The following is a 27528-nucleotide window of genomic DNA, read 5'->3' as shown; positions in this document are numbered from 1 at the left end:
AGACAAAGTCGGCTCTGTCACCCAGGCTGAAGTGCAGTGGCACGATCTCAGCTCACTGCAACCTCTGCTTACCGGGTTCAAGCGATTCTCCCTGCCTCAGCCTCCTGAGTAGCTGGGATTACAGGTGTGTGCCACCATACCCGGCTAATTTTTGTATTTTTTAGTAGAGATGGGGTTTCACCATGTTGGCCAGACTGGTCTTGAACTCCTGACCTCAGGTGATCCACCCGCCTCAGTCTCCCAAAGTGCTGGGATTACAGGCATCAGCCACTGAACCATCCGATTTCTTTTTTATTTTAACTGACAAAAATTGTATATATTTATAGTGCACAAAAATGATGTTTTGAAATATGTATATATTGAATGGCTAAATTGAGGTAATTAGCATATACATTACTTCACATACTTATCTTTTTTTGTGGTAAGAACACTCAAAATCTACTTAACTTAGCAATTTTCAAGTATACAACATATTATTATAAACTATAGTCACCATTATGATGTACAATAGATCTCTTGAACTTACTCCTCCTAAGTGAAATTTTGTGTCCTTTGACCAACGTCTCCCTAATCCTGCCACCTCCTAGTCTCCGGTTACCACCGTTTTATTCTGTTTCTGTGAGTTTGACTTTGACACTCCACATATAAGTGAGATGGTGCTGTATTTGTCTTTCTGCGCCTGGCTTATTTCACTTAACAATGTTCTCCAGGTACATCCATGTCATCATAAACGACAGGATTTCCGGATTTCTTTTTCTTTTTTTTTTTTGAGATGGAGTTTCACTCTGTTGCCGGGCTAGAGTGCAGTGGCATGATCTCAGTTCACTGCAACCTCTGCCTCCCGAGTTCAAGGGATTCTCCTGCCTCAGCCTCCAGAGCAGCTGGGATTACAGGTGCGCACCACCACCAGCTAATTTTTGTATTTTTAGTAGAAACGTGGTTTCACCATGTTGGCCAGGATGGTCTCGATCTCCTGACCTCGTGATCCACCCCCCTTGGCCTCCCAAAGTGCTGGGATTACAGGCGTAAGCCACTGCACCCAGCCAATTTCCTTCTTTTTAAGGCGGAATAGTATTTCACTGTGTACATATGCCACATTTTCTTTATCCATTTATCCTGATGGACAGGTAGATTGATTGCATACTTTGGCTATTGTGATAATGCTGCAATGAACAAGGGAGAGCAGGCATCTCTTTGAGGTATGGATTTCATATCCTTTGGATATATACACAGTGACGGGATGGCTGGATCATATGCACATGGTAGCTCTACTTTTAATTTTTGGGGGACCCTCCTACTTTTTTCCATGACAATGATTTATATCCGGTCTAGCATGTTGTATACATGAAATGTACACATCTGTTAAAATTCATCAAATTGAAACATGAAAGATCTGTGCATTTTACTGTATGTAATTATATATCGATTTTTTTTTTCTTTTTAGAGACTGAGTCTTGCTATGTTGCCCAGGCTAGCCTCCAACTCCTGGGCTCAAGTGATCCTCCTACCTCAGCCTCCCAAAGTGCTGGGATTACAGGTGTGAGCCACTCCACCTAGCCTATATCTCAATGTTTTGAAAAAGATTTATAATCCAAGTTTTTTTTTTTTTTTTTTTTTTTTTGAGATGGAGTCTCGCTCTGTCGCCCAGGCTGGAGTGCAGTGGCGCAATCTCGGCTCACTGCAAGCTCTGCCTCCCGGGTTCATGCCATTCTCCTGCCTCAGCCTCTCCGAGTAGCTGGGACTACAGGTGCCCGCCACCAGGCCCGGCTAATTTTTTTGTATTTTTAGTGGAGACGGGGTTTCACCGTGGTCTCGATCTCCTGACCTCGTGATCCACCCGCCTCGGCCTCCCAAAGTGCTGGGATTACAAGCGTGAGCCACCGCGCCCGGCCTATAATCCAAGTTTTGAAGAGGATGTAGAGCAAACTGGAACCCTCATATATGGCTGGTGGGAGTATAAATGGCACATTTATAACATATTGGAAAGCTGTTTGGAAGTTATCTGCTGAAACTGAACACATTCACATAATAACTTAGTAATTCCACTCCTAGATATACACCCAGAAGAAATATGTTCCTTTTACAATGCTTTTTTTTTTTTTAAATAGAGAGGGAGACTCGCTCTGTCACCCAGGCTGGAGTGAAGTGGCTCGAAAAAAAAAAAAAAATTGATTGCTTGTTCAGTGGGTGGGGAGAAACTCCCACACATTTGGTCACAGAAATCTTGTGCTGATTATTTTGGTGTGAGAGAGTAGAAGAAGCACTCTGAGTTTGTTTTTCCACTTTTTTCAGGGACAGGGATGGAGTCTCTCTCTGTTGCCCAGGCTAGAGTGCAGTGACACAATATCAGCTCACTGCGACCTCCGCCTCCTGGGTTCAAGCCATTTTCATGCCTCACCCTCCCAAGTGGCTAAGAGTACAGGTGCATGCCACCACGCCTGGCTAATTTTTGTATTTTTTAGTAGAGACAGGGTTTCACCGTGTTGGCCAGCCTGATCTTGAACTCCAGACCTTGTGATCTGCCCACCTTAGCCTCCTAAAGTGTTGGGATTACAGGTGTGAGCGACCACACCCAAAAAGTTTTCCACATTTATGTATCAATAAACAATTAGAAAATAAAAATTGTGGCCGGGTGCAGTGGCTCACACCTGTAATCCCAGCACTTTGGGAGGCCAAGGAGGGCAAATCACTTGAGGTCAGGAGTTCGAGACCAGACTAACCAACATGGTAAAACCCCATCTCAACTGAAAATACAAATATTAGGCCAGGCGCGGTGGCTCAAGCCTGTAATCCCACCACTTTGGGAGGCCGAGGCAGGCGGATCACAAGGTCAGGCGTTCGAGACCAGCCTGGCCAACATGGTGAAACCCCGTCTCTACTAAAAAAAAAAAAAAAAATGCAAACATTAGCTGGGCATGGAGGCGTTCACCTGTAATCCCAGCTACTCGAGGCTGAGGCAGGAGAATCACTTGAACCCAGGAGGCGGAGGTTGCAGTGAGCCGAGATCGTGCCACTGCACTCCAGCAACAGAGTGGGACTCCGTCAAAAAAAAAAAAAAGAATACAAAAATTAGGCCGGGTGCAGTGGCTCATGCCTCTAATCCCAGCACTTTGGGAGGCCGAGGCAGGTGGTTCACAAAGTCAGGAAATTGGCCGGGCACGGTGGCTCATGCTTGTAATCCCAGCACTTTGGGAGGCCGAGGAGGGCGGATCACGAGGTCAGGAGATCGAGACCATGGTGAAACCCCGTCTCTACTAAAAATACAAAAAAATTAGCCGGGCGTGGTGGCGGGCGCCTGTAGTCCCAGCTACTCGGAGAGGCTGAGGCAGGAGAATGGCGTGAACCCGGGAGGCGGAGCTTGCAGTGAGCCGAGATCGCGCCACTGCACTCCAGCCTCCAGCCTGGGCGACAGAGCGAGACTCTGTCTCAAAAAAAAAAAAAAAAAAAACAAAGTCAGGAGATCAAGATCATCCTGGCTAACATGGTGAAACCCCATCTCTACTAAAAATCATACAAAAAGTTAGCCAGGCGTGGAGGCAGGTGCCTGTAATCCCAGCTACTTGGGAGGGTGAGGCAGGAGAATGGAGTGAACCCAGGAGGCGGGGCTTGCAGTGAGCCGAGATCGCGCCACTGCACTCCAGCCTGGGCAACAAAGTTAGACGCCATCTCAAAAAAAAAAAAAAAAAAAGCCGGGCGCAGTGGCTCACGCCTGTAATCCCAGCACTTTGGGAGGCCGAGGTGGGTGGATCACCTGAGCTCGGGAGCTCGAGACCAGCCTGGCCAACATGATGAAACCCCGTCTCTACTAAAAATACAAAAAAATTTAGCTGGGCGTGGTGGCAGGCGCCTGTAATCCCATCTACTCGGGAGGCTGAGGCAGTAGAATCGCTTGAACACAGGAGGCAGAGGTTGCAGTAAGCTGTGATCACGCCATCGCACTCCAATCTGGGGACAAGAGCTAGACTTTGTCTCAAAAAAAAAGAAAAGAAATTTAAACTATACTATTTATAATACAATATCATAAAAAAAACAAAGGAAAAAATGAAATATATATAAGACTTTGAAATAGAAAAAAATATTATATAATACAAAATTGAGAGAGAAGGAAAGAAAACTAAATACACGAGCAGAAATACCATGTTAATGGATTGGAAAACTCAATATAGTAAAATGTCAATTCCACAGAAATGGCCAGGTGTGGTGGCTCACACCTGTGATCCCAGCACTTTGAGAGGCTGAGGCAGGTGGATCACCGGAGGCCAAGAGTTCGAGACCAGCCTGGGTAATCTGGTGAAACCCCGTCTCTATTAAAAATACAAAAAACTTAGCTGGGCGTGGTGGCAGGCGCCTGTAATCCCAGCTACTCCGGAGGCTGAGGCAGGGGAATCACTTGAACCCAGGAGGCGGAGGTTGCAGTGAGCCAGGATTGTGCCATTGCACTCCAGCCTGGGTGACAGAGTGAGACTCTGTCTCAAAAAAAAAAAAAAAATTCCACAGAAATGTTCTGTAGAGTCAATGCAGTCCAAGGTAGTTTTATTGACAAGCTGATTCTAAAATTTATATGGAAATACCAGAGACAAAAATAGCCAAGACAATATTGAAGAATATCAAGCTTTATTACAAAGCTACAGTAATTATGAGCCTACTGTTAACTCAAAGATAGAAAAATAGACCAATGCAACAGAACAGAGCCTACAGACATATCCATGAGCATGTGAACACTCGATTTATAACAAAGTTGTAACTGCAGAGCAATAAAAGAAAAGGATTTCTCAATAAATGATGCTGGGTCAACTGGATATCCATATTAAAAAATGAAACTTGATTCTCACATCTTCTACTAGGAACATACTTAAAATTAATGCTTATAGTTGTGAGTGGTGGCATGTGTCTGTAGTTCACTACAACTACTAGTAGCAAAGCAGTTGCTTCATGATAAATCACTGAATTGTATGTTTATTTTATTCACTTTTCTGTGACTTATATTTCACAATATAACAGCATACAAAACAACCTCAGTGGATGGGTTTACAGCAGATGAGGCCAGCACAGTGACTCACACCTGTAATCCCAGCACTTTGGGAGGTCGAGGTGGGCAGATCACCTGAGGTCAGGAGTTTGAGACCAGCCTGGCCAACATGGAGAAACCCCGTCTCTACTAAAAATATAAAAATTGGCCAGTCATGGTGGCAGGCGCCTGTAATCCCAGCTACTCGGGAGGCTGAGGCAGGAGAATCACTTGAACCTGGGAAGCGGAGGTTGCAGTGAGCTGAGATCGCGCCATTGCACTTCAGCCTGGGCGACAAGAGCGAAACTCCATCTCAAAAAAAACAAAACAAATAAAAAAGAAAAACAGTAGATTAGACACAGCTGAAGAAAGAATTACATGACCTGAGAAGTTAGAAGATATTACCCAGAAAGCAGCATGGAGATGAACATAAGAGAAAGGCTAGGAGAAATGCACATGAAAGCGTGAGGTATAGCGTGTGTCTAATCAGAGTCCCAGACAGAAAGGAAAAGGGGAAAGAAGCAATATTTAAAAAGTAATGGGGCTGGGTGTGGTGGCTCATACTTGTAATCCCAGGACTTTGGGAGGCCGAGGTGAGCAGATCACAAGGTCAGGAGTTCAAGACCAACCTGGCCAAAATGGTGAAACCCTGTCTCTATTAAAAATACAAAAATTAACCAGGTGTGGTGGCATGTGCCTATAATCCCAGCTATATGGGAGGCTGAGGCAGGGGAATTGCTTGAACCCGGGAGGCAGAGGTTGCAGTGAGCCGAGATCGCACCACTGCACTCCAGCCTGGGCGACAGAGTAAGACTCTGTCCCAAAAAAAAAAAAAAAAAAAAGGAATGGCAGATGTAATCCTAGCACTGTGGGAGGCCAAGGCTGGAGGCTCACTTGAGGCCAGGAGTTCAAGACCAGCCTAGGAAACATAACAAGACCCCATCTGTACAAAAAATAAAACATAAAAAAATAGCAGGGCATGGTGCACACACCTGTAGTCCTAGCTACCTGGCAGGTTGAGGCAGGAGGTTTGTTTGAGCCATGATTGTGCTACTGCACTCCAGCCTGGGCAACAGAGCTAAACCTGGACTCAAAAAAAAAAAAAAAAAAAAGTAATGGCAGACAATTTTCCTGAACTGATGAGACACAAAACCACGGTTCAAGAAACTTAACAAATCCCGGCCAGGTGCAGTGGCTCACGCCTGTAATCCCAGCTCTTAGGGAGGCAGAGGCAGGAAGATAGCTTGAGCCCAGGAGTTCAAGACCTGTCTGGGCAATACAGCAAGACCCTGTTCTTCACAAAAAGGAAAACAAAAAACAAAAAAAAAACAAAAAAAAACATAAGTGTAAGAAGCTTAACAAATCCTTAGAAGCATAAAAAAAAGAAATCCATACCTACATACAGCACAGCGAACCGAATAACACCAAAGACAAGAAAAAACAATCTTAAAAAGCAATCAGAGGGTTAAAAAAAAAGAGGGATTTCAGCTAGGTGCACCTGTAATCTCAGCATTTTGGGAGGCCAAGGTGAGAGGATCCCTTGAGCCCAGGAGTTTAAGACCAGCCTGGGCAACATACGGAGACCCTATCTCTACAAAAAGTAAACAAAAATTAGCCAGGCATGGTGGCAGTCACCTGTAATCCCAGCTACTTGGAAAGTTGAGATAGGAGGATATGCTTCAGCCCAGGAGGCTGAGATTGCCATGAGCCAGTGACTGCACCACTGCACTCCAGCCTGGGCAACAGAGTGAGACCCTGTCTCAAAAAAAAAAAAAAAAAGAGAGAGAGAGAGATTTCTTTCTTTTTTTTGAGACGGAGTCTTGCTCTGTCGCCCAGGCTGAGGTGCAGTAGCGCGATCTTGGCTCACTGCAAGCTCCGCCTCCCGGGTTCACGCCATTCTCCTGCCTCAGCCTCTCCAAGTAGCTGGGACTACAGGCGCCCGCCACCACGCCTGGCTAATTTTTTTGTATTTTTAGTAGAGACGGGGTTTCACCGTGGTCTTGATCTCCTGACCTCGTGATCCGCCCGCCTCGGCCTCCCAAAGTGCTGGGATTACAAGCGTGAGCCACCGCGCCCGGCCTGAGAGATTTCTTTCAATGAGAGACACTGGCTGTTGAGTTGATGTCTCAACAGAAACCATGGAAGCTGGGAGACAGTAGAATGGAAGATTCCATATGCTAAGAAAAAATAACCATCAACGTAAGCTCTATACTCACATAAAATACTGTTTTAGAGAATAATATAATTTACCATATTAACAGAATAAAAATTTTAAAATCTTACAGTCATGTCTACAAATGCACAAAAAGCATTTGACATAATTCAACATCCATCCATAATTAAAACTCTAGGTGTACTAGAAATGCAGAGAACTTCCTCAACCTGATAAAGGACACCTATGAAAAAGCCACAGCTGACATACTTCCTATTAGTGAAAGACTGAATGCCTTCTCCCTAAACTCGGAAACAAGACACAGATGTCTGCTTTCTCCACTTCTGCTCAACATTGTAACTGAGGGCCTAGCCAACACAGTAAGGCAAGAAAAAGAAATAAGGCATTCAGAATAGGAAAGAAGCCTGGGGGCGGTGGCTCATGCCTGTAATCCTAGCACTTTGGGAGGCCGAGGCAGGCGGATTGCCTAAGCTCAGTAGTTCGAGACCAACCGGGGCAACACAGTGAAACCCTGTCTCTACTAAAATACAAAAAATTAGCCAGGCGTGGCAGCATGCACTTGTGGTCCCAGCTACGTGGGAAGCTGAGGCAGGAGAATTGCTTGAACCTGGTAGGTGGAGGTTGCCATAAGCCGAGATCATGTGCCACTGCACTCCAGCCTGGCAGACAGAGAGACTCTGTCTCCAGAAAGAAAAAAGAAAAAAAAAAAGACGGAATGGAAAAGAAGAAGTAACAGTCGAAGAAAAATATGGCGTAAAAACAAATCAAAACAATACAGGAAGTAAAAAAAGGATAATGCATACGGGCGCAGTGGCTCACGCCTGTAATCCCAGCACTTTGGGAGGCCGAGGCAGGAAGATCACCTGAGGTCAGGAGATCGAGACCAGCCTGGCCAACATGGTGAAACCCTGTCTCTACTAAAAAATACAAAAATAGCCCAGCGTGGTGGCACATGCCTGTAATCCCAGCTACTCAGGAGGCTGAGGCAAGAGAATTGCTTGAACCCGGGAGGTGGAGGTTGCGGTGAGCTGAGAACGCGCCATTGCACTCCAGTCTGGGTGCCAGAGCAAGACTCTGTCTCAAAAAAGATAAAAATAAAAAAGAAATACCACAAGTTTTTTGTTTGTTTGTTTTTTGTTTGTTTTTTGAGACAGAGTCTCTTGCTCTGTCACCCAGCCAGGAGTGCAATGGTGCAATCTCGGCTCACTGCAACCTCTGCCTCCCGGGTTCCAGCGATTCTCCTGCCTCAGCCTCATGAGTAGCTGGGGTTACAGAAACCCGCCACCATGTCCGGCTAGTTTTTTGTGTTTTTAGTAGAGATGGGGTTTCACCATGTTGGCCAGGCTGGTCTTGAACTCCTGACCTCAGGTGATCCGCCTGCCTTGGCCTCCCAAAGTGCTGGGATTACAGGCGTGAGCCACCGCGCCCAGCTACAATAGGTGTTTTTAAAGACATTTGTAAAATATAAAAATGCCAGGCTGGGTGCGATGGCTCACGCCTGTAATCCCAGCACTTTGGGAGGTCGAGGCAGGCAGATCACCTGAGCTCGGGAGTTTCAGACCAGCCTGGCCAACATGGAGAAACCCCGTCTCTACTAAAAATACAAAATTAGCCGGGCGTGGTGGTGCATGCCCGTAATCCCAGCTACTCGGGAGGCTGAGGCAGGAGAATCACTTGAACCCAGGAGGCGGAGGTTGTGGTGAGCCGAGTGCATTACTGCACTCCAACCTGGGCAACAAAATTGAGACTCCGTCTCAAAAAAAAAAAAGCCAAAAGGTGAAGTGAAAGGGTAAAAGATGACCTGTCAGGAACCCTCAGGCAGGACTGACAGGTGTGCAGCCCTGTGCACCACCCCCAAGAGCACCTGGAAGTCCTTAGTGGATAACTGTGTGCATCTATGACATGGCAACTCCACAACCAGATGTGTTTCCAAGAGAATTCTTACACAGCTCCATAAAAGGAGGTATACCAGATGCCCACTGAAGCTATCTATCATGACAACCATTGTGGATTCACACCATTCAGAGGGACATAGCAGTAGTGGGCAAGGGCCAGATGTGCCACAGCAACGTGGCTAGGTCTTACACTGCAAAGACTTTGCAATAACTCAAATAATGAAAAGGATGTACCTTATACATAGCAGACGGTTGCCTGTGGGGTGGGAAAGGAATGAAATGGTCCTGAGATATTAAAGTAAGTATATAGGCCAGGCACGGTGGTGCACACCTATAGTTCCAGCTACTCAGGAGGCTGATGGAGGAGGATGGCTTGAGCCCAGGAGTATGAGACCAGCCTAGGCAACATGGTGAGACTCCATCTCACAAAAGCAAATATGTAAGATAACGGGGGTTGGTCTTGCCCAGACCCAGGATGATCACCTGCCATGAGCAGAGGAGTATGACCATTTCAACCCTCTACACCTGAGGCCAAACACAAAGGAAATACAGAATACGGCAAACAGCCACACACAGGAGCCTGGAACCTTGGTCCCAGCCATGAAACAGCCTACACCCAACATGCAGATAAATTCATAGGCTGCGCTGGGAGGACACAGATAGAGCTCACACTGGGGCACATGCTTACGCACTGCGCCCTACAGGCTCCACAAGCGGGTCTCTGAACAAAGGATACCCCTCGGGGGCATGCGCATACTGTGGGGTATAGTCAAGCCCAAGTACCCACCCTGAGGACATCTTGGCACAGGTACACACCCGGGGTGAGTCACAGGACCAACTGAGGCCAAGGACCCCTAAGAAACCTGCTCAGCCCAAGGCTCAGCGAGCTGGAGCCCTCAGGGTAGGGAGGAGATGGACAGGGGACTAACTGAGCAGGTCTAGGGGGTCCAGCCCAGAACAGGGGATCCCTAAACCCTCCACTCCAATGCTCTGGCCACCATCTTGAGAGCGCTGAGAGGCCAGAGGGGCAGAGCTATTTCTCTTCCACATACTCTCCTGTGGGGCACAGGCTCAAGCCACCCACCCTGTGACCCACTGGTGCACCCACCTGGCCTCAGGCACAGCACACCTTTCCTCGGTCCACACAAATTTCTTCAGCACGTCAGAGCAGCAGTATTGGTCATAACAGGTACCACAGCAGAAATCTGGACAGGACTCGGGGAAGAGGCTGAGTCCACGGGAAGCCATACACACCTCACCATGCGCTGGAGAAGAGAAACACATCTGTTCACCTGTGCCCACAGGGCCAGGCCCCAGCAGACACAGCGCCCTCCCTAGCACAGCCACCAGATCACACACACACACATGCTGCACCATCTCTGAGCCACCCTAGCCACAGGCCACCTTCCGACCCCTGGCCACTGCTCCCCCTCAGCCTTGCCCTATCCCATGGGCCACAACAGAGCTGCCCTAACTGGGCTCCCTCTCTCCCTCGCCAGTGCACTGGCCTCCTGATAGGAGGGTGAACTTTCTCAGTGTGAGTCTGATGGGGCCACACCCTGCTCTCAGACCTCCCCTAATTCCCACTGCTTCAGGATCAAGGCCCGAGTTTCCAAGCAGGGTCTAAACTGCAGAGTCCTGAAGATCACTCCAGTTCTCCAACCTGTCCACACTCTGCTCACATTCTTGCCTGATTCCTATCTCCTGCCTTTCAACTCTACTCATCCTTCAAGGCCCTACTCCAGGTGGCCTCCTCCAGAAGCTGCCCAGGAGAGAAGTCACACAGCTCAACAGACACTGGACTGTCTCTTTCTTTCTTTCTTTCTTTCTTTCTTTCTTTCTTTCTTTCTTTCTTTCTTTCTTTCTTTTTCTTTCTCTTTCTTTCTTTCCTTCTTCTTTCTTTCTTTCTTTCTTCTTTCTCTTTCTTTCTTTCCTTCTTCTTTCTTTCTTTCTTTCTTTTCTTTCTTTCTCTCTTTCTCTCTCTCTCTCTCCCTCTCTCTCTTTCTTTCTTTTTCTTTCTCTCTTTCTCTCTCTCTCTCTCTCCCTCTCTCTCTCTCTTTCTTTCTTTTTCTTTCTCTCTTTCTCTCTCTCTCTCTTTCTTTCTTTTTCTTTCTTTCTTGACAGAGTCTCACTCTGTTGCCCAGGCTGGAGTGCAGTGGCGCGATCTCAGTTCGCTGCAACCTCTGCCTCCCAGATTCAAACAATTCTCCTGCCTCAGCTTCCCGAGTAGCTGGGATTACAGGCGCCCGCCACCACACTCAGCTAATTTTTTGTATTTTTTAGTAGAGATAGAGTTACGCCATGTTGGCCAGGCTGGTCTTGAACTCCTGACCTCAGGTGATCCACCCACCTTGGCCTCCAAAGTGCTGAAATTGCAAGCATGAGTCACTGCACCCTGGCCAGACTGTCTAGTTCTTAATCCTCATTCACTGTCCCCCTCACTCAGCCACAGCAACCTCAGCCCCTGCTGGGCACCACAACTGCAGGGGCCTGGCTCTCACAGACCACCCCATGACCATGATGGCAGGCTAGCTCCTGGTCAGAAATTGTCACACCACCATACCAGTGTTCATAAAGCACTTAGCCCCGTGCTGGGCCTGCAGCAGGTGTCCAGGAAATGTCTGTGCCTTCCAGGAGTTTGAGACCAGCCTGGGCAACAGGGCTCCAAGGCAGTGGCACCATCTGTAGCCCTGGAGCCATCACAAGACTCTCAGCACAGAGTTGGGATCTATTGACATCCTTACAAGTCTCAATATATGAAGTCATGCTGAGGGGATCTGGCTAACAACAAATGTGGAAAATGACCCAGGGTTTTGGATGACCACAAGGTTTACAAACCTCCAGGAAGATGTTACAGTCAAATGTTCCCATGTATCCTCAGGCTACATTAGCAGAGACCTGTGCCCACTAGCAGGAAGGAACAGTACCAGATTCTGCCAGGGCAGACTCCAAAGAGAATACCTAGTCCAGCAAGGCCCACAAATCCGCAGTAGGCAGGGGACAGGTCTGATGATAGCCCTGAGGCATAACTACATCGGCCTGGAAACAGTCTGGCATAGCACATGGCCTCTGGAGACCCAGCCAGGCCAGGCACCTGGCCATGTGCAGCATCTGGTGCCCGGGCCTGATCAGGACACCACACACCCTGAGTCTGTCAATAGAGTGAAGCCCAGAGACAGAGACACCGAGTGACTTCCTTGGGAAGAGGGAACTTTAGTGGGGAGTTGGGGGGAACTACACTTCTTGGCAGCTCCAGGCAGAACCCTGCTCTGGGCAAAGCCATGGAGAGGAGGATTGGACCATTGACAAGCCCCGCTTGGCCAGCTGCCCACCTGAAAGCTGGTATCATCAGCATGGCCCGTGTCTGGTGGCTCAGGTGAACCCATATGCAGCAAGGTCTTCACAGCCCAACCTGAGCCGCTAAGCTAGGGCTGAAGACACACTGGTGAGGCTGTTCAGGCTGAGTCCACGGCACAAATGCTCTGACCCCCAGACCTCACTGAATCAGTGACCCTCCTACAGACTCACTCCAGGGGTGGGCGGATTCTGGGCACAGGTCTCCCCTTTCTCATTTCTCTAGCCCAGGTCCTCTGGATTCATCCCAGCCCCCAGGAAATACAGCCTTCCCCTCCACGAAGCCACCCACCCCAAAAGGGTCTTTGGCTTCCCATGGGTGGGCAGGGGGTTGTTCCAATTCCTAACTCTTTTTTGTCTGTTTGTTTGTTTTTTGAGACTAATTTTTTGTATTTTTAGTAGAGACGGGGTTTCACCGTGTTAGCCAGGATGGTCTCGATCTCCTGACCTCGTGATCCGCCCGCCTCGGCCTCCCAAAGTGCTGGGATTACAGGCGTGAGCCACCGCGCCCAGCCTCCAATTCCTAACTCTTTAAAGGGCCCACCCCCAGCCAGCCTTCCAGACTCTGTGAATCATCTATCTGCAACCAACACACACAGTGGTGTCTCCACCCCAGAGGCCAGCCTCAGCGCCGGGCTCTCCAGGAACACAAGGGCCAATGGAGGCAGCCGTGGGAGCTCTCAGACATTAAACAGAGGCAAAGAGAGAAGGCCTCTGATGGAGGGGCCAGGTCGCCCTGCAGCCACCCGCCAGACTAAAGCCAGGCGGGGAACCCTACCCTAGCCTCTGGGGACCCCATCCCCTGGGACATGGGCGGGAGGGCAGACCCCTCCCCACCGTTCCAGGACAGACAAAGGTGGCAGCTGCCTGGGGTCTAGGCAGGGTTGTTCAGGCAAGGAGGGTGCTGGGGTGGAGGAGGGGTCCGCAGTCGTCGGGGTTCGCTGACGGCCTCGGGGCAATCAGGGGTCGGTGGGGGGCATGGTGGGGCTGGTGCTGCCCGGCTCGTTGGAGCGGCAGCGCGGAGAAGTGTCTGCCCGGTCCCAGGGCAGGATGGGCCGCCCCTACCCCGGCTCACCACCCGGAGGCGGCGGTAGCAGCAGCAGCAACAGCAACAGGATCCGCGGCGCGGGGACCGGCGCAGTCATGGCTGGGCGGGCGGACGGACGGACGGACGCGAGCGCCGGGCGCAATGCCGCCACAGCCTCAGTGACCCGCGCGGCCGCCCCTCTCCCTTGCCCCGCCCCGGCCCGGCCGGTTCCCGGAACCCCCGTCCGGGGGGGGGAGGAGGAGGAGGGAGGAGGGAAGAGGGAGGAGGGAGGAGGAGGGAAGGAAGCGGACGCCTTCCCAGCCTCCGGGCCAGCTTCGCGCCCGGGGTCTGCGCGAAAACTTGGTACCCGTTCCCAGACTCGGACAGGCGCCGGACGACGCACGGAGTTTCCTTCTGCTCCCCGAATGCTTGGGGGGCGGCGGCGGCCCCCAGCTCTCAGGCCCGGAGGGCGTCCGCGGGAATATGCACTCTGACACTAAGCGCCTACTGTGTGGGCTGTGGGACAGCCACAGCCATCCCTCCCAGCCTCGGTCCCAGCCGTTCCTCACTTGCCCTAGGGCTACGTGAGGACTAGGTGAGGCGGTGCGAGGACAGTGCCCAGCGCAGACCTTGGCACTCAGTAGACACTCCACAAATGCCGGTTCCCTTCTACAAGCCCAGTCGCCAGCTCAGAGGACACTCAATCTCCTGCCCCCTGGGACTGACACCCTCATCCCAAGGTGATCCCCAGCCCCAGCCCTGGCAGGCTCAGCGCTGGCGCAGTGGGCCAGGACTGAGCTAGAAACTGGCAGCTCCCAGGGCATAGCCAGGCCAACTTCCCACACAGGGCTCTGCCCCCTCACTGCGTGGCAGGGGTCCAGGCAGAATCAGGGATGTTGAGTCATTCTTCATTTTATGCCCAGAGTTCCTGACCCACCCCCACTCTGCACTTAGCACAATCAGAACATTTCACTCAAGACAGAAAACATGAAATGTCACACTAATGGGGCACCCAGGCCGGGTTGTGCACCCTGTGTGCCACCATATATTTCTCACCTAAAGGTGGGGGCATCGCTGTGGACAAAGAGAAACCCAAGAGGACAATCTGGGATGTTCCCAGTAGTTTCCCAGGCTAGGGTGTTAGAACAGGGAGAGGAAGGCCTGGGTCTCCAATAAGCCCCCATCACCTCCTGGCCAAGAAGGGCTTAAGACTCACCGTGCTCAGCACACATATGGGGGGCAGGGATATGACAGTCCCCAGGCAGGATGCCCTCTGGGAGGGTCTTAGTGAGGGACTGGAGTCACATCCTCCCTGACAGCCCAGCCTGGTTATCCCACCTCTGCCTCCTGAGCTCCACTCTCCAAAGCTGGGTGCAGCCTAGGTCCCCCTTCTGCAGAATGGCCAGTGCATGCTCCTCATGTCCAGCTCTAGAGCCATCCTGTGTTCCACACCCTGGGTGCCCAGCCCTCTGCCTCCCTAAAGGTTGCTCATTCTACTCTGCACCATCCACAAGCTTGGTTTCTTATTCCTTGGTTTTCCAGTCCCTGCCCCCCAGCAAAGCTCCTAAGAGTTGTCCTAAGCCTGGGCAACATAAGGAGACCCCATATCTACAGAAAATTTTAAAATTAGCTGGGTATGGTGGCATGCACCTGTGGTCTCAGCTACTTGGGAGTCTGAGGTGGGAGGATCATTTGAGCCCAGGAGATGAAGGTTGCAGTGAGTTATGATTGTGCCACTGCACTCCAATCTGGGCAACAGAACAAGACCCTGTCTCAAAAAAAGAAAAACAAGGCTGGGTGCGGTGGCTCACACCTGTAATCCCAGTACTTTGGGAGGCAGAGGTGGGCAGATCACCTGAGGTTGGGAGTTCGAGACCAGCCTGACCAACATGGAGAAGCCTCATCTCTACTAAAAATACAAAATTAGCCAGGCGTGGTGGTGCATGCCTGCAATACCAGCCACTCGGGAGGCTGAGGCAGGAGAATTGCTTGAACTCGGGAGGCAAAGGTTGTGGTGAGCCAAGATCGCGCCACTGCACTCCAACCTGGGTGACAGAGCAAGACTCCATCTCAAAAAAAAAAAAAAAAAGGAAAAAAAAAAGAATTGTCCTTTCCCACCTCCCATGCCTGCCTTTGGCTTCTCTACTCTGCTGCCCCCACCCCCAGATCTTTTAGGGGCCTCTCACCTGGCCTCTTCCTCCCTACTTTTTTGGTCTTTGGCTCTCCCACGCCCTCTTATCTGCCCACAGCTCATGGTTGAGCTTGGTGGGTGTTTCAGGCCCCACCCAGGGCTATGCATGGGCAGGAGTGAGTGGAGGCTAGGATCACCCCAGTGGCTTGGAAATCGCAACCATGCATCTCACAGGCATGTGCCCATGTGTGCAGGCATTTTCTGTGGGTCTAAGGGAGGAGACCACTCCTCATATTGTCTTATGCCCAATTTCTGCCTCCAAAGAAAGAAAAAGTAAAAACTAAAAGGCAGAAATGAAATCCACAAGCAGACAGCCCGGCGGCACACCCTGGGCCTGGTAGTTAAAGATCGATCCCTGACCTAATCAGTTATGTTATCTATAGATTACAGACATTGTATAGAACAGCACTGCGAAAATCCGTATCCTGTTTTGTTCTGACCTAATTACCGGTGCATGCAGCCCCCAGTCACGTACACCCTGCTTGCTCAATCGATCACGACCCTCTCACGCGCACCCCCTTAAAAGGGACAGGAATTACTCATTTGGGGGACTCTGCTCTTGAGACAGGAGTCTTGCGGATGCCCTCGGCGGAATAAACCCCTTCCTTCTTTAACTCGGTGTCTGAGGAGTTTTGTCTCTGCAGCTCAGGCTTGCAAAGCCTGGAAATACAAGTTGCCTAGGGAAAGTGACCCCTCCAAGGCAGAAACCAAACTTGGCCCAGATGCTCTACCAAGGCTAGGACTTGGCCCAGATGCTGTACCAAGGCTAGGTGGCTCCCCAAACCTTCCTACAGCTCTGTAAACAGTAATTTTTTTTTTTTTTTTTTTTTGAGACAAGGTCTCACTGTCACCCAGGCTGGAGTGCAGTCACGGCTCACTGCAGCCTCAGTTTCCCCAGGAAACTGGGGTGATCCTCCCACCTCAGCCTTTGGAGTAACTGGGACCACAGATGCACATCACCACGCCCAGCTAATTTTTGTATTTTTTGTAGAAGTGGGGTTTTGCCATGTTTCCCAGGCTGGTCTCGAACTCCTGGGCTCAAGCAATCTGCCCGCCTCAGCCTCCCAAAGTGCAACAGCACTTTTATTAAACTCTCCTCAAATACCCAGTTTGTAAGAATGACTGTTTTCTGCTGGGACCTTGGTTACAGTTTGTAGGTGAGAACTCTGCATCAGGCTGGTGGGGCAAAGCAACACCCACTGATGCTTGTAAAGCCCAGGGTGACAGTGACCAGGTGAGAATGAGGCCATGAGCCCAGCCCCAGGACTGACTGCAGGGCCAGATCGGTGAGTTCTACAGTAGAACGCTTGCTCAAGGACCGTTGCCATTCTTCATTCAGCACCTGGTCCCCTTTCCTCCACATCAGAGGAGAAACATGCTAGATATTATCTTTTTCAGATTCCTTTGCCCCAGGGCAAGGGCTTTTGCCCAGCCCCAACCAATCAGATGTAGCCTCCCTGGAGTCAGTCAGGGGTACTGGCGACCAGCTTTGATGGAGGGCTGCAGCAGTCCCGGCAGCAACATGAGTCTGCACCTGTGGGGAGGGCTGTGTGAGTCACAAAGGCCCCTGCTTCCCCCTCGTGGCAGGAGCAGTGGCATGCTCACCAGGCCAAAGTATCACTGTGGTTTGGGCTGGAGACGATACTGCTTCGACTTGGAACCTTTCTTTCCAGCTGCCTTGTTGGCTCTGAGGGTTCCACAGTTGCTTTTCATAAATTGGGTTTCTGATTAAGTTGGGCAGAGTCAGTTTCCTCCGACTGATAGAGAAGTTCTCACCAGGGCCAGGCACTGTGGTGACTCATGCCTTTAATACCAGCACTTTGGGAGGCAGAGGTAGGCAGATACCTCTTGAGCGCAGGAGTTCGAGATCAGCCTGGGCAACATGACAAAACCCTGTCTCTACAAAAAATACAAAAATTAGCTGGGCGTGGTGATGCACGCCTGTATTGCCAGCTACAAGGGAGGATTGCTTGAGCCCAGGAGGCAGAGGTTACAGTGAGCTAAGATTGCACCACTGCACTCCAGACTGGGCAACAGAGCAAGACTCTGTCTCAAAAAGAAAAAAAAAAAAACTTAAAAAAAAAAAAATCTGGACAAGGTGGCTCAAGCCTGTAATCCCAGCACTTTGGGAGGCCGAGGCAGGTGGATAACCTGAGGTCAGAAGTTCAAGACTAGCCTGGCCAACATGGCGAAAAATTAGCCAGGCGTGGTGGCGTGCACCTATAATCCCAGCTACTCAGGAGGCTGAGGTGGGAGAATCACTTGAACCCAGGAGGCAGAGGTTGTAGTGAGCCGAGATCACACCACTGCACTCAAGCCTGGGCGACAGAGCGAGAATGTGTCTCAAAAAAAAAAAAAAGAGAGAGAAAACTAGGCTGGGCGTTGTGACTCATGCCACTTTGGGAGGCTGAGAGGTCAGGAGTTCCAGACCAGTCTAGCCAACATGGCGAAACCCCATCTCTACTAAAAATACAAAAATTAGCTGGGTGTGGTGGTGCATGCCTGTAATCCCAGCTACTGGGGAGGCTGAGGCACGAGAATCGCCTGAACCTGGGAGGTGGAGGTTGCAGTGCCACTGCACTCCAGCTTGGGTAACAGAGCAAGACTCTGTCAAAAAAAAAAAAAAAAAAAAAAAAAAAAAGGGAGACAGAGAGAAAGAGAGAAATAAAAAATAAATAATTTTTAAAAAAAATTAGTCCTCACCAGGAATGGTAGCAGATGCCCAGGGAAATGGGGGTGTCCGACTGGTCATCTGCCTGGTTGGAGCTAAAAGCAGTGGAAGTCCAGCCCTGAGGAAGGAAAGGGCTCTGGCAACTTGTGGCAGGCAGAGGAGACCCAGCTGGTAAAGTCACTGCTGGTGGTGTTGCATGATAAAAAACTAAGTATTTAGTCTTAGTTCTCCATTCCTCACACAGAACTCCTTAACCCCTTAGGATTTACCGTCCTTCTGATGCAAATGAGATGACTCCTATCAGAGGGCCACTAGATAGCTTCACGATATCGGCCTGAAAGACCAAATAAGTTGCCAGGCCCAGTGGCTCACGCCTGTAATCCCAGCACTTTGGGAGGCAGAGGCGGGAGGGTCACCTGAGGTTGAGAGTTCAAGACAAGCCTGACCAACATGGAGAAATCCTATCTCTACTAAAAATGCAAAAAATTAGCTGGGCGTGGAGGTGCACACCTATAATCCCAGCTACTCGGGAGGCTGAGGCAGGAGAATCACCTGAACCCCGGAGGCGGAGGTTGCAGTGAGGCAAGATCGTGCCATTGCACTCCAGCCTGGGCAACAAGAGTGAAGCTCTGTCTCAAAAAAAAAAAAAAAAAAGAAAAGAAAGAGAAAGACCAAATAAGGATAAGAGTTTTGGAACTTTCAGTCACATCTCCCAAACTCTGGGGAACGGAGGGAGGCTAGAGATTGAGTTCAATCACCAATAGCCAATGATTTAATCAATCATGCCTTTGTAATGAAACCTCCATAAAAACCATTAAATAGTGGGGTTTGGGAGCTTCTGGGTTGGCGAACACATTGAGGTGCAGGGAAGATTAGTGTGCTCGGAGATGACATGGAAGCTCTGTGCCCCCTCCCCTCATACCTTGCCCTGTGCATAGCTTCATTTGGCTTGTTAAAAGAGAAAATTACAATGAGTGGTGGTTGCTTCTAATGGCACCAAACAGCTTAAAGAAAGAGAATGGCATGATGAGGTCAAGTTGTTAGCTTCTTGTATCAAGGCATAAACTGAAAACTTTTTCAACTCTGCTAAAATGAGCCTCTTGCAGCCATGGGGCTGAGATGGCCCAATATCTAACCCAAGGGCTGATTCTGTGTGTTCCAGATTAAAATACTGGTTGAATCACAGCCTCACTCAGTCTTTTTCTTTTTTTTTTGTTTTTTTGTTTTTTGAGACGGAGTCTCACTCTGTCGCCAGGCTGGAGTGCAGTGGCACGATCTCGGCTCACTGCAACCTCTGCCTCCTGGGTTCAAGCGATTCTTCTGCCTCAGCCTCCTGAGTAGCTGCGATTACAGGCGCACACCACCACACCCAGCTAATTTTTGTATTTTTAGTAGCGACGGGGTTTCACCATGTTGGTCAGGCTGGTCTCAAACTCCTGACCTTGCGATCCGCCCACCTCGGCCTCCCAAAGTGCTGGGATTACAGGCGTGAGCCACCACGCCCAGTCGTTATTTTCCTTTCATTGTTGACCAGGCTCACTCACTCTTTCCTGTGAAAGTTAGGCACTGATCAGGACAAAGCATGCCCCTGGGAAACTGGAGCCCACATGCATGTCTACATCCAGTGGTCAGTTCTCCGTCTACCTTCCCTGACCCTCCAGCTTCAGTGACAGGGCGGGACACTCCCGCTTCCATCACACACTCCTCACACTGCTGCTTCTCAAGCTGCACTTTTTTTTTTTTTTTTTTTTTTGAGGTGGAGTCTCACTCTGCTGCCCAGGCTGGAGTGCAGTGGTGTGATCTTGGCTCACTGTAACCTCCGCCTCCTAGGTTCAAGTGATTCTCCTGCCTCAGCCTCCCAAATAGCTGGGACTACAGGCACACGCCATCATGCCCAACTAATTTTTGTATTTTTAGTAGAGATGGGGTTTCACCATATTGGTCAGGCTGGTCTCGAACTCCTGACCTCAGGTGATCCACCCGCCTTGGCCTCCCAAAATGCTGGGATTACAGACCTGACTACTGTGCCGGACCGGGCATTACATCTTGAACCCACCTTCAACTGCTAACCCCAATCCGCAGCTTGCTTCCCCCACGGGCTTCCACATGTCCATAAGTGGCAACTCCAGACCTTGGGATTATCTCTCTCTCACATGCCTTCATCCAAATCGTCAGCCAGACTTGGCTCTACCTGAAAAGTATATGCAGAATCCAACCACTTCTCGGCAGCTCCATCAGGAGCTCATTGTCTCTCACATTGCAGCAGCCTCCAGATAAGTGACCTGGCTTCCACTCAGCCCCATTTCAGATCAGTCTTGATTCTGCAGCAGCCAGAGGAGTTCTTTTTAAATGTTTATCAGATCAAGTCACTCTGCTCAAAACCCTTTCCCAGGCCCCCCATTTCCAAGGCCCCACATATTCTGTACCCCATGACCTCTCTGACCTGGTCTTCCTCCTCCTCCTCTCTCTTCTCCAGCCCCACCAGCCTCTTCTGTGTTTCTTTTTTTTTTTTTTTTTTTTTGAGACGGAGTCTCGCTCTGTCGCCCAGGCTGGAGTGCAGTGGCGCAATCTCGGCTCACTGCAAGCTCCACCTCCCGAGTTCACGCCATTCTCCTGCCTCAGCCTCTCCGAGTAGCTGGGACTACAGGCGCCCACCACCACGCCCGGCTAATTTTTTGTATTTTTAGTAGAGACGGGGTTTCACTGTGGTCTCGATCTCCTGACCTCGTGATCCGCCCGCCTCGGCCTCCCAAAGTGCTGGGATTACAAGCGTGAGCCACCGCGCCCGGCTCTTCTGTGTTTCTTAACTGGGCATAGCCACCCTCAGAGCCTTTGCATTGGCTATGGAATGCTCCGTGGCCTCCTGCAGCCTTTGGTCACCTTCTCAGTGAGGCCTGCTTGCAACCCCCTCCTATGCCCGTTCCCTCCAACCCAGCACCCTATATACTCTGTGTTTTACTTATTTGCTTACTGTATCTCCTACCACTAGAACGTCATCTCTCTGACAGCAGGATAGTGCTTACTCCTGTATCCCCACTGCTTGCCACATGGTGGGCACTTAATAAATGTGCTGAATTGGCTAGGCATTGTGGCTTATGCCTATATTCTGAGTACTCTGTGAGGCCAAGGTGGGAGGATCACTTGAGGCCATGGGTTTGAGGCCAGCAACAAAGTGAGACCCCCATTGCTACAAAAAAAATATTTTAAATAATAAAAAAAACAACAAAAACAGGCAGGGTACAGTGGCTCACAACTGTAATCCCAACACTTTGGGAGGCTGAGGTGGGCAGATTGTTTCCACCGAGGAGTTCGCGACCAACCTGGGCAACATGGCAACACCCCACCTCTACAAAAAGAAAACAAATTAGCCGGTTGTGGTGGTGTGCACCTGTAGTCCAGCTACCAGGGAGGCTGAGGTGGGAGGATCACCTGAACCCAGGAGGTTGAGGCTGCAGTAAGCTGAGATCACATCACTGCACTCTGGCCTGGGGAACAGAATGTAACTCTCTCAAAAACAAACACAAAAAACACAAAGAACCCCCACAAGTATGAAATTAATGAAGTGGAATGAAGATACATGAAAGAATTCAGAGGAATTAGATCCCCACCAACCCCTAGCCTCTTCTGCACCTCCCTTGCCTGCTGAAGCAAGGTGTCCTCCCCTGAAAGACACCATGGACATCATGAAGGAGTTACCTTGCAAGAGGAAGCTAACTCTTCTCATGGCCCCTCCCCCCAATTCCTTATGATTCCCAGAGCTTTAACTAGAGAGATATTTCAGCATGCCTGGAGACCCTTTCACAAAGTCAAGCCCAGAGCGGGAGGCTCACATATCAAAAGAGTTGCAGGACTGTTATTTCATGTTAGCCAAAATATGGAGAACATGTGTGGGAACAGACTGAAGTCCTAGACCAAGGAGATAAGAACATAAGTTTATATTGGGCTGAATTTATCAATATGGGTGCACTTAGCAAGGACTTGGATTCCATGCACCAGCTCAAGCTGTCGGGGGTTGTTCCACACGTCTATTTGGTTGGCTGAATAAAAACTGGATCCCGGCCGGGCTCAGTGGCTCACACCTGTAATCCCAGCACTTTGGGAGGCCGAGGCAGGCGGATCACGAGGTCAGGAGATCAAGACCATCCTGGCTAACACAGTGAAACCCCGTCTCTACTAAAAATACAAAACAATTAGCCGGGTGTGGTGGCGGGTGACTGTAGCCCCAGCTACTCCAGAGGCTGAGGCAGGAGAATGGCGTGAACCCGGGAGGCAGAGCTTGCAGTGAGCCACTGCACTCCAGCCTGGGCGACAGAGCGAGACTCCGTCTCAAAAAAAAAAAAAAAAAAAAAAAAAAACTGGATCCCACTCAATGCAGTTAAGGTGCCAAAAGCTCCCTGATATAACACAGAGGAAAGAATCCAAAGCCTTAAGAAGATGTATTTGTTTTCATTCATTCAAAATAAATGTTGAGGCTGGGTGCAGTGGCCCACGCCTGTAATCCCAGCATTTTGGGAGGCCGAGGCAGGTGGATCACCTGAGGTCAGGAGTTCAAGATCAGACTGGCCAACATGGTGAAACCCCATCCCTACAAAAATACAAAAAGTAGCCGGGCATGATGGCGGGTGCCTGTAATCCCAGTTACTCAGGAAAGCAAGACTCCATCTCAAAAAATAAATACATACAGGCCGGGTGCAGTGGCTCATGCCTGTAATCCCAGCACTTTGGGAGGCTGAGGCGGGTGGATCACCTGAGGTTAGGAGTTCGAGACCAAACTGACCAATATGATGAAACCCTGTCTCTACTAAAAATACAAAAATTAGCCAGGTGTGGTGGCATGCGCCTGTAATCCCAGCTACTCAGGAGGCTGAGACAGGAGAATCGCTTGAACCCGGGAGGCGGAGGTTGTGGTGAGCCGAGGGGAAACAAGAGTGAAACTCTGTCTCAAAAAAAAATAGTAATAATAATAATAAATACATACATAAATATATAAATGAATAAATGTTGGACTGAATTTGTCATGGACAACTCATCTTTTCCCTAACCAATCCCCTGGATTGAAGGGATTGAAGATTCAGAAGATATTCCTTTCCCCAAAGCCTTGGGAAATTCATTGCTGAGGGGTGCATCTTTGAAAAGTTTTAGTTTTAGTTTGCTATGGCTACCGTGACAAAGTCCCACAAATTGAGTGTCTAAAACAACAGAAAATGTATTGTCTCACAGTTCCAGGGGTTAGAAGTCTGAGATCAGGGTGTTCGTAGGCCAGTGTTCTCTCTGAAGACACTAGGTTATATTAGATTAGGGGCCATCCTACTGCAGTCTAACTTTGTCTTAACTTATTACATCTGCAACGACCTTATTTCCACATAAGGTCACATTCTGAAGTACTAGGGGTTAGAACTTCAACATATAAATTGGTGGGGGGTGCATAATAAGCACCATAGTCACTCTTCTCCATAGGTTAGGGATTCTAGTGGGAGACACTAGAGTTGAAATGGCTCCTTGATTGCTTTTTTTTTTTGAGACAGAGTCTCACTCTGTCACCCAGGCTGGAGTGCAGTGGCGTGATCTTGGCTCACCGCAACCTCCACCTCCCAGGTTCAAGCAATTCTCCTGCCTCAGCCTCCACCAGCAGCTAGGATTACAGGCATGCACTACCAGGCCCAACTAATTCTTTTGTATTTTCAGTAGAGACAAGGTTTCACCGTGTTGGCTAGGCTGGTCTCAAACTCCTGACCTCAAATGATCCACCCACCTCAGCCTCCCAAAGTGCTGGGATTACAGTTGTGAACCACCGCACCAAGCCAGCTCCTTGATTTCAATGCAGATACAAGGAGTCTGGGGTGACAAGGGTCAAGCAGCAGTATTGAGCTGCCAGAGGAGAGAGAGGAGCAGAGACTGGGAATGCAGGATTTACAGGTTATCTGAATGGTCAGACCTGGAGGGATCTTTAGCAACCTGCAGGAATCTTTAGCAATAGGGACCTGATCACCAGACCCCTAGCACCAAAATAGATGGAGAGGCCAGTAGAGTCCCACTTAGATAACAACAGAGTGTGAGGTCCAACTGACAGAGACTCGACTGCAACAGAGAGGAAACCCTCACCAATTTTCTAGATAAAAATCAGTTTGCAAACCCAGGGTCCCCTGAAGGAGGTGGGGCATGCACCCTTAAGGAGGGCCCTGTAAAAACAGCATAGACTCATCCTGGCATTTTCCTCACAATCTCCCAAAAGAGACCTGTGGCCACAAGCCAGGTGTGGCAGATACTACTTGTGGTCTACCACAAAGCCATTTTTCACTTTTCTGTTTTTTGAGACAGAATCTCGCTCTGTCACTCACACTGGAGTGCAGTGGCACAATCATAGCTCACTGCAGCCTCAACTTACTGGGCTCAAGCAGTCTTCCCCCTTCAGACTCCCGAGTAGCTGGGATTACAGGCACGCACCACCATGCCCAGCTAAGTTTTTTGTTTTTTTGTAGACAAGGTCTCATTATGCTGCCCAGGCTAATCTCAAATGATTACAGCCATGAGCCACTGTACCCCACCTCATTTTTCACTTTTAATAAAATAGTTTTGCCAATACAGTGGTACGTGCTTGTAATCCCAGCTACTCAGGAGGCTGAGGCAGGAGGATCACTTGAAGTCATGAGTTCATAACCAGCCAGGGCTACAGAGCAAGATCCTGTTTTTGTTTTTGCCTTTGAGAGAGGGTCTTATTTTGTCGCCCAGGTTGCAGTGGCCTGACCCCGGCTCACTGCAACCTCCAACTTCTGGGCTCAAGCAATTCTCTCGTCTCAGCCTCCCAAGTAGCTAGGACTGTAGACACGTGCCACCACAGTTAGTCATTTGAAAATTTTTTTTGTAGAGCTAGGGTCTCATTATGTTCCCCAGGCTGGTCTCAAACTCCTGGGCTCACGCAACTCTCCCACCTCGGCCTCTTAAAGCACTGGGATTACAGGTGTGAACTACTGTGTTCAGTGCAAGACCCCGTTTTTTTTTTTGAGACGGAGTCTCGCTCTGTCGCCCAGGCTGGAGTGCAGTGGCGCAATCTTGGCTCACTGCAAGCTCCGCCTCCCGGGTTCACGCCATTCTCCTGCCTCAGCCTCTCCGAGTAGCTGGGACTACAGGCGCCCGCCACCACGCCCGGCTAATTTTTTGTATTTTTAGTAGAGACGGGGTTTCATCGTGGTCTCGATCTCCTGACCTCGTGATCCGCCCGCCTCGGCCTCCCAAAGTGCTGGGATTACAAGCGTGAGCCACCGCGCCCGGCCAAGACCCGGTTTTTACAAAAATAAAATAAAATAGTTCTGTTTAAACAATAATGTACCCAGTAATGATCAGTCTAAACCAAATATGGCAACACTCTTCTCTGCAAGTAAAAAATAAATATATTTTTAGATATAAATCCAATATTGCTGAAACCTACCTATGTCTTTGCAACAATATTTGATTCTATCCAAATATTATCTGATCCTTTCAAGCTCATTCTTATTGGTGTAAGAAAAAATGAAAATAGCCAGGTGCGGTGGCTCACGCCTGTAATCACAGCACTTTGGGAGGCCGAGGCGGGCAGATCACCTGAGGTCGGGAGTTCGAGACAGGCCTGACCAACATGGAGAAACCCCATCTCTACTAAAAACACAAAATTAGCCGGGCGTGGTGGCGCATGCCTGTAATCCCAGCTACTTGGGAGGCTGAGGCAGGAGAATCGCTTGAACTCAGGAGGGGCAGGTTGCAGTGAGCGGAGATCGCACCATTGCACTCCAGCCTGGGCAACAAGAGTGAAACTCCATCTCACAAAAATAAAATAAAATAAAAAACAAATATCCTGTGACCCTATATGATGGCTATTATTTCCCAGTAACCCAAAATGCTACTCAACATAATAATATAATTGCCCTTTCTAGGTTATAGCACAATACTGGACCTGAAGAAAAACTCTGATATTGTTATATTTCATTCCTCTTATTGTTTTCTACTAAAATCTTCAAAACCTTCTTCCAAAAGTGCTGAGAAGCCTCAAAGGGAGTCAGGTGTCCACCCTAGGAACTCAGTGCCAAGAGACAGGTGAGGACCCCAAAGCTGTCCCCCAAGCTCTCACCAGGCGGAGGTTAGTCACCACCTGAATCCTGCAAAGCTGCCTCTCCCTCAGACCCCTTGGCATAGTTGGAGAAGGCAGAAACATAGCTGCTGGCCACCCCAAACCACCCAGAAGCAGCCCAGCCACAGCCATCCTCTGCCCTGACACACTGGGAGGAGCACAGGCGGGCACCCGGCGATGCCTCACCCCATCTTGTCCACAGAGGAGCCCCCCTACAACCCACTTCCCGGAAAGCCAGCTACAGGGCAGGAAGTATGGACAGCCCATGATGTTCTGAGGCATGGAAAAGAGAACACCAGCCCCTTGTCTCCACCTTCCCGACCCCAGATGCAGGTGACAAAGACAATACCAGAATAGGCCGGGTGCAGTGGTTCACGCCTGTAATACCAGAACTTTGGGAGGCCAAGGCGGGTGCATCACCTGAGGTTGGGAGTTTGAGACAAGCCTGGCCAACATGGAAAAACCCTGTCTCCACTAAAAATATACAAATTAGCCAGGTATGATGGTGCATGCCTGTAATCCCAGCTGCTCGGGGAGGCTGAGGCCGGAGAATTGCTTGAACCCGGGGCAGAGGTTGCGGTGAGCTGAGATCGTGCCATTGCACTCCAGCCTGGCCAACAAGAGCAAAACTCCATCTCCAAAAATAAAAAATAAAAAAAGAAAAAGAAAATACCAAAACACTGGTCAGCATGCTGTCACCCACAGCCTCATGCAGCCACTACATCCTTGACCCAGCTCCCGGGGCCTCCTCCCCAAGAACGCCCCATTTGAAGCCCACATTCCCAGGGACCTCAGAATCCTCCCCTTAACAGTGCTCCACTCCAGCTGCACCGCCCCCTCCACATCTGCCTCATGTTCAGGGCCAAGGGCCCCGTACCCCAGGTCAGCCCAGGGAAGACCCAGGCCACCTGCCCATGTATGCCAGGCCAGGGCTCACTCCAGGGCAGCACGATTCCTCTTCAGTGAGAGTGAACATGGGGGTGGAAGCTGAACGAAGGATCCCAACACAGACCTGCGAGGAAGACCACAGCACCAGGTGTCGACAGAGCAGGCTAGAAAAAAAAAACACTTCACAAATGGAGAACTGGCTACCAAATACAACCTGAGA

At 49.8% G+C, this 27528-nt stretch overlaps 1 protein-coding gene across 3 annotated transcripts in view; it reads right to left on the bottom strand.

The window, feature by feature from the left end:
* The window catches only part of SHISA5 (shisa family member 5), a 33013-nt gene extending 19330 nt beyond the window's left edge, over positions 1-13683 (bottom strand). The window contains exons 1-2 of one of the 3 annotated variants that reach the window (XM_055278332.2): positions 13506-13683; positions 10185-10341 (exon numbers count right to left, since the gene is read on the bottom strand). In XM_055278332.2, coding sequence (XP_055134307.1) covers positions 10185-10341; positions 13506-13575 — 227 coding nt within the window. In that variant the 5' untranslated portion in view covers positions 13576-13683. The remainder of the gene's footprint in view (positions 1-10184; positions 10342-13505) is intronic. The other 2 variants (XM_055278326.2, XM_063610460.1) reach the window with 2 other exon arrangements.
* Positions 13684-27528: the final 13845 nt, after the last annotated feature.

Source organism: Symphalangus syndactylus, chromosome 1, assembly GCF_028878055.3.
Source record: "Symphalangus syndactylus isolate Jambi chromosome 1, NHGRI_mSymSyn1-v2.1_pri, whole genome shotgun sequence".
Lineage (NCBI taxonomy): Eukaryota > Metazoa > Chordata > Mammalia > Primates > Hylobatidae > Symphalangus > Symphalangus syndactylus.
This window is presented reverse-complemented; position numbering and strand designations above follow the sequence as displayed.